General features: G+C 38.6%; 1 protein-coding gene and 1 long non-coding RNA gene across 2 annotated transcripts; one reads left to right on the forward strand and one right to left on the reverse strand.

The window, feature by feature from the left end:
* Window positions 1-2989: 2989 nt before the first annotated feature.
* On the forward strand, window positions 2990-3463 carry LOC129751903 (uncharacterized). Its single transcript, XR_008738823.1, has 3 exons — window positions 2990-3069; window positions 3142-3256; window positions 3313-3463. It is a non-coding gene; the product is annotated as an uncharacterized LOC129751903 (long non-coding RNA).
* Window positions 3464-5753: 2290 nt separating this feature from the next.
* On the reverse strand, window positions 5754-6851 carry LOC129737647 (uncharacterized). The gene has a single exon (XM_055728807.1). The coding sequence runs from the start codon at window positions 6849-6851 to the stop codon at window positions 5754-5756; it is 1098 nt and encodes a 365-aa protein (XP_055584782.1).
* Window positions 6852-7864: the final 1013 nt, after the last annotated feature.

Consider the following 7864-nt stretch of genomic DNA (forward strand, 5'->3'; position numbering starts at 1 on the left):
GGATAAGCCATCTTCGAACTTTTCGAAACAAAATTTAAAATCAACATCACCATTAAATCAATCTGCTGCCCAAACATGGATGTTGCTTCGAGTATTCCCATTTTTATTTTCATCGATCCTTCAGATGAATGAAAATCATTGCAATTTGATAACTTACTATTCATTTTCGGACAAAATTAATTCAGCTATGATTGAAGACTTTCAACTGGCAATAAATATTTTCCACCAAGCCTTTTCCTCTAACATAAAATTAAGTCGTATAAATAAAGTACATCATATATCTCATTACATTGAAAAAATTCTTGAAAAGGGTCCTTCTGCATATGACAGTTGTATGCAATACGAAGGAAAATTCAGGGAATCCAAGGGGATAGCTAAAACGTCTCATAATTTTAAAAACTTGCCATTCAGTTTAGCTAAACGTCTTAGCCTACGTCAAGCTAACGCAATTATTAATCGTGAATACGGTTTGAACAAAAAAGTTATCATAAAAAGTTCGATATTAGAGCGAAGAAAAATTATTGAAAATCTCCACTTTGCATTATTGGATGACGTGCCAGATACTGTCAATGTTATTGATCGTTTTACATATAATAGCGTTACATTCGCTACAGGATTGGTTGCGAAATATAAAAAATGTTCTTTTGATTGCTATGGAATTATAATTTCTATAATTGAAAACGTTTCGGGATTTATATATATTTTCCAAGAGCTTGAAATGATTGAATTCGATTACACTAAACATTCTTTCAAAACCAAAAATTCCAAAAATGTAATAAGAACTTCTGAAGATAAAGTGTTTAAGCGTAAAACTTATAGTTTATGGAAAAGTCATGATAAGAGTGATCCATTTTATTATATTAGTCTTAAGTATTTTGATGGATAAATTGAAGATGATGGTGCATTATCTAAAAACTAAATTCTTTAGTGATCCCTAGAATTCCCCTTTCCTTTCCAAAAATTAGAGCAAATTGACAGTTGAGTCGCCGCGACGATTACGGCCCCCTTCCTACTAACACATTTAGGAGATAAATGCACTCGACTCGGTACAAAAACTATTAAAAAATTATAAAAATATTAACTTGCAGTACAATTAACTTCAACCTAATTTAAGTATGTATGTGTTTGTATGAGCGCGAGTATGAGTATGTTTGTATGCATGTACGTATGAATGTTGGAATGTGTGTGCCCTGTAATATGGTTCGCCTATACGTGGTGCAGGGTGGAAACGTTAAAATGCGGCAAAATGAACCATTCTTTGAAGTTTACTTTTTGGAATACAAAGAATTTGTTAATATAATAATACAAGTTCGAGTTATCATAATAAGTTAAAAATAACGTAGTAAAACAGTTGATATTCTTGTAATTTAGCTTAGTGATATTTATTTAATAAATTAAGAAAAGAAATTGGTTTTTTGTTTTAATCATGAGAAATCTCCTTCACCTACAGCATTTTATCTAACAATTTTTTCTAGAAAACTTTTTATACAATTTTTAAATGCCCTACACATAAGTTTAAACATTTTTCTGAACTTTCCTAAAATATCTTTTTTTATCACCTACCTGTACGGTACAGGCTGTACCTATACTATAAGTCTTCTTTTGTGCCACCTTCTTCTGTGAATCAGTCAATAAACGGGATCGTATGCTTTCGGAAAGCTCGACACCGTTGTGCAATATGGAATTACACTTTCAGTTTCCCCAGAACGTTGAATTAATCCGGCCTGAGTTTTAATGATTAACGTGCTTATGTTGTCTAGCTAGGGACCAGCACAATTATTGTCATAGTTCAGAACCGATGTTTGCTCGCAATCTTTCAGTCCTTTGTTCAGCAGCCACGAATAAATTCCGATTATCATCTTATACCAAAATAGTGCATTATGTCCATGGCGAGGTGATGCATCATCCGCTACAACAGTATCAATGAATTGATATTGGGATACATTGTTCCGGCTTGATCGAATCAGTCGACTTTTGTATAATTCGATAAGAAAAATCATCGTTCCGTGCCATCGAATCGACTCAATTTTGGATGATTAAACAGGCTTCTTTTCTTTTTTAGGTGCTGATGAAATGTGAAATAGATATCTGTGAAGAGAAACGTAAAATGAATTTCCTGTTACGTATTATATTTAAAAACACTTACTCATCCGGGCCTCCAAATCCTTCTTTAAACAAAATAAAGGTGCTGGGGTTCTCGAACAATTTATTTATGAACAGCGATACCAATTAACTATCAAAACAATATTTACACACTTGTTATGAAGTAATCAGAATATGAACTCAATATTTTTCCTTACACAAATTTAAGTTTGAGATGAATTCATTAAAATTATAGAGATTATAATAAATTCAATCAATATTCGTCTTTCAGAAAATGATGTTCAGGTGGAACAAATAAATATGGTTCTGGAGCAAAATTTGAAATTTCGACAGAAATATTATAGTATTTTGAACGGTGGTATACCGGACCATAACACGCAGTTGGAAATGGTGCGCATCGTTTGCAACGATTTCTTCAGAGACAAAATGAAAAACTCATAGTAAGTACATTTTTCATACAACTGACATATATCGACAAATGTTAGGAGTTAAAAATGTAACAATATTTATCTAATGTATTTTTTCTATTAATTTAGTTATCCGTCTACAATGGAGAAAGCTGATTTGGCTAAGGCCTTCCTTCGAGCATTTCCCCATCTAGAGGTCACGAGGGTCGAGTTGAATGCTCCTGCGGAATCGGCCTTTTTTTGGCACCGCAAAATTAGTGACAGAAGTTCTCTAAACCAAGGACATATCGAGCGAAGGATAACCACAATGCGGAAAGATGTCCCATTTGCGAACCGCAAATTTCATCGATATATTGAGTGCATCCCGGAAGTGTCTAGTTCGGCCCAATTGGCCGCAGAACTATGTGCCTCACTGGAAGCCTCGGCTCAAAATTGGGCCGAAATTTCATGCCACATGAGGGATGCGTTTCCGGTGCTCCACAAAATGGTTATTGAAAAAAAGAATTTTCGCCACGTAATTTCAAAATTCCCTCATTTAAAAAGTTTTAGTGGAGCAATGGTGTGTAGTTCTACCGTGTACCTTTTTTATAAATTAGAATTCAACTTAAAACCCTTATTTTAACGCTTTCAGATATTGCAAGCCTTCAACCACATGCACCCTGCATGCATTCCAAAAATGGGAATGCAGAGGTTCCTGGCGGATTCATTACTTCTGGACAAAACGGAATACCCGATGTTCAAGTGTGGTAAGCTTCGCAAATTTTTTGAAAGTAATTTCGTTAAAACGTTTAATATCTTCCAGTGTACATTAGGGCCTGTACCATGCTGTTGGGGACATTGAAATCAAGAGGATGCAAGAGGCCTGCTGAGGACTTGGATCTGCCCTCTCGTTTCATTGTAGCGGCCCCTCTCATCAGATGGGTCGAGGAAAACAATTTAGCAGGATACATGATGTGCCAAAAAGATCCCCATATTTTGTGTGTCGGGCAGCACAGGGATATGGGTCAATTTTATATTTTCCTTGCCCCGCAGGAATACATCGAGTGCGGAGAAGACTCCTTAAAAGTGCTCGAGGTGTTTTTAAGGTGTTTCCAGTCCTTGGCATACCAGTGCCAAGCCTACTCCGAAACCTGACCGTATTGGTACAAAACAGGGTATTCGGCAATTGTTTGCCGGAATCTTCAACGGTTCAGAAGATTACCAAACGGTTTTATGAGGCAGGGTTGATGGTAAGTGTTATTTTCAGATAATTTTTAATTTTATTTTATTTTTATTGAATTTATTTTTTATATTTATATATCTTCTTTACAGGTCTATAAAGGACTGGATCACGGAACTTTATCATGTTGTTTTAAAAGTTATTATTTATATATATTTGACCTAGTTTTTCAATTTTATTCAATGCGAACTTTGTTGTTAATTGTTTTTGTAATTATTTTATTCTTAACGTACTCTGTTTTTGATTGAATAATTATGATTTTTTTTGTTTCAAATCTTAACTTTTACTTTAAGAGTAATAAACGTAATAAAACCTTTACTATCCGAAAAGAAAATCCGTTCAATTTGAATTCAGGATTTTTGATGGGAAAAACAGTAGGTAGCCATTCCTAAATTTGGGCTGTATAAAACTCATTTAAACTCAGGTTTGGGGGATTTTTTTGGTGGGAAAAAACAAAAGCCGTTCCCAAATTTAAGAGGAGTGAATTCCATTTAAACTCATGTTTGGGGGATTTTTTTGGTGGGCAAAAACAAAAGTCGTGCCCAAATCTGGGCGGAGTGAATGTTATATAAACTCAGATTTGGGGGTTTCGATTTTTATTGCGGTACCAGATTTTGGGGGATAAGTTCTCTTAAGGGATCTCAACTTTAGGCTGTACAGTCTATAGCCAAACCTGTAGGGAGGGAGTTTTATTCGAGTTGGTGGGAAAAGTTCTCAAGTTTGGGTATTTTTGATTTTCAGTGTAAGCGCATTCTGAGTAACCCCGACTTAGTTGTCGGGAAAAGGGCTGTTAGTCAGATCTGAGTAAAGGCCGTTTAGTCAGAACTGAGTAAGTGCGGTTTTGGCGACAACTGAGTAACCGTCACTCTGAACTGAGTAGCTGAAAGTTAGCGAGTACCGCAAAAATTGCGTCCGAGCTTTTTCCACACTGTCCCGAAGAACGAAAACTTGTCCCGGATTCAATACCAGCCCTTCAAAAAAGGTAGTTCGAGACTGCACCCGCATTTGGGTCTTGAATTTCGTTCGTTTCGGTCATCAAAATTCTTTTCCGCGACTTCTGCGTTCCGAGTTTGCCGTTTTGACTTCCAAGAATTTTTTTTTGTAATCTGAAACGGAAATACTCGAACGAAGATGAGATTTGCAAGGTATAAACGATACTCTCAAGAAAAAATATCGGAACCATCAAGCTGGAGTAACTCCAGTCCAGCAACAGCAAACATACACTCTAATTCTTTTTGACTCAGATTTGAAGGAAAACAATTCAAAATGCCCCAAAAAGCAACGTTATAGCGGTCCGTAGTTCAAAGCCAATTAATTTTGAGATTCAGTTTTGATTTCAAAATTAATTTATCCGGCTGAGTGCCAGTATGAGAAATGTAATGTCTGTTATAAATAATTCTCTGAGTTCGGAATTGTTTGTCTTAATCTGAAAGGTTGACTGCGACCAAAAAGATAATATACATATAACTCCTTGAAAAACTTGAATTCTAATTTTTCTTAACTGTTTCTTGGCTCGTACCACAGATAGGTACCTCGTATTTAGATAGGTTTGAGGATTGAAATAAATTATTGACATTCTCGTTGGGATGATTGGTGTGGAGATTAACTCGGTTCGGTATGGCTGGCCGAGAAGACGCTCACTTACCTAGGCCGTCGTTGCCGAAGAACTGAGCCTGATTCGCGCGCACGCTTTCTGTTGACGGATGAGAGAGGGAAGACGAGTTCGGGTCGACTCGCGAAAACGGTCATACGCGAAAGAACCGTTTAACGGCAACCTGACAGCTGATGATTCTGAACGAGGGGTACGACACTAACAATCATCTGCTACACATCTCTGATGATTCTGAACGAGGAGTACGACACTAACAATCATCTGCTACACATCTCCCCCTTACACTAATAAAAGAAACAAAAGACTTTCCATATTAGCCCCCAGTCTTCGGAGATTCGGATTTTTTACAATTTATAACAGATGTTATGTGTTTTCAGATGCAATTTATTAACTACGTTACATTCAGAGCTATTTAGTGATCACTCCCTTCCTCTGACTGTTCATCCCAAAGGCGAATTTTTAGGTCTGCAAACGTCGCGCGTTCATCATCGTATTGTTCAGCTAAATTGACAAACTCTTGGTCCCAAAATCGATCTTCATCCTCATCCCAAAGCAAATTTCTCGGTCTCTGCTCCACGACTAAAACGTATTCGCTTAGATAACCCGGCGCTTTTCTTTCTCTCGTAGCACGTGAGTTTCCCGGAACATTTGTTTCGAGTTCCTCCGAGCTTCTTGTTAGCTCCTCCGTAGAAGCGTCTTTCCGATAAGGTTGACGCCAATGTCCCACTCTTTTGACCTGTGAAACGTGTCGCGATAGATTATTACCCTGGTCGTCTGTCAGTATGAGCTTGCCCTTTTCTTCACTAACAACCGTATATCGAGTCGTTGAAAATCTTGCGTCCCCTTTCTTTCTGGCCTGTGGCTGCGTTATGACAACATCGCCTTCCTTAATTCGGCATTCTCTCACAGATCGTTTGCTATCCTCTAGGCATTTTACCCTCAGTTTCGCAGCCGTATCGCGTTTATCAATCGCGTCGTCGTCATGGTTGACCTTGGCGTATTGCAACAAGGGAAGACCTCTGCGTATTTTACGCCCTGACATCAACTCTTCGGGAGGGACGGCGGTGATTGAGTGTGCAGCTGAATTGTAAGCCTCAACTGCCAACTGGAGCTCCTCCACATAAGATGACTGGTTTGAAACCGCGACAATCATCGCTTTGTTGATAAGCTTCATACAGCTTTCAACCAGTCCGTTCTGCTGAGGAAAAAGCGGAGTAGAGAATATGTTCCGAATACCTCTTTGGGAGCAATATCTTTTGAACTCTTCACTACTAAACGGAGGACCGTTATCCGATTTGATCGACCGAGGGAAACCTTCTCTTTTAAATATTTCATCCAGCACCCTTTTTACAGAATCACAATTCGTCGATTTTACTGGTTTAGCTATTACATAACGGGACCTGTAGTCTACAATCACCAAAATATAGATACCCCCAAAGATTGCATATGGACCGTTAAAGTCGATCGCAATGGTTTCCCAAACGGCTTTCGGGATTAAGAATCTGGTCATCGGGGTAATTCTTTCTGGTAATCCTATAAGAAAAAAATAAACTGTTTCATTTCTACCAATTAGAAATGGTTCAATACTACCGTTTATGCAACACGCTTGGCAAGATTTGACCCAGCGTTCTGCGTCGGTGGTCATCCCCGGCCACCATACTCGCTCCCTCAAAATGCTTTTCAGCTTTGCGACGTGAGGATGTCCTTGATGAGCTACCTCTAACGTTTTCGCTTGTAGCGACTTCGGGACTACCGCACGTCCATCTTTCTTAAGGAAGCCCTTTCCGAATTCTAGATTTTCTGCTACCGATTTAAAACGCCTCAGTTCTTTCGACCAAGAGTTGCTCTCTAGCGCCTTTAATCAATTGAGAATGGATGGAACGATCCGCATCTTTTTCGCTATACCCGCAGAATCTCGAGCGCTCGGTCAGACGAGCATGATAGGCTACAGCGGACTCGCCAACTTCTTGACGCATAGTCATAAATGATTCATGTTCGGTTGTTGAGTCCGTCAACGAACGGAGATGATTTTCTACCTTTGACACGAAATCCAAGTAACAATTTGACCCGACAAAGATTGGGTTCACCTTTGCTGCTCGAACGATGCTTTGCATCTTGTCGCCTAGCGACAGATATAGAATCTTCGACAATTGTTCGGGGTTCGACACGCTATAGAGAGAAGCCGTGATTTCGAAATTTTCTTTATACTTCTTCCATTCCTCCCACAATCGATTAATGGGCACGTCCTTTGGAAACGGTTGCCAAGGAGTCAACTTTCCCGTGTAGGCCGCACTAGCTCGAGAAGTTGCTATTTCCTCGACTGACAAAGAACGATGAGCTTTTGAGGGGTCTGGCAATACCTGGGTCAGTGTCGAATTATCGTCTTCGGATATGCTTGTTATTAGCTCTTGTTGATCACATTCTTCCTCAAATGAAGGTGCACGAACGTAGCGGCCAGCCATTTCGAATCTGAAAGTGAAATTTAATTTCACTTATTATTCTACGGAAAATACTAAATTTTGT

Source organism: Uranotaenia lowii, chromosome 1 (genome assembly GCF_029784155.1).
Source record: "Uranotaenia lowii strain MFRU-FL chromosome 1, ASM2978415v1, whole genome shotgun sequence".
Classification (NCBI taxonomy): Eukaryota; Metazoa; Arthropoda; class Insecta; order Diptera; family Culicidae; genus Uranotaenia; species Uranotaenia lowii.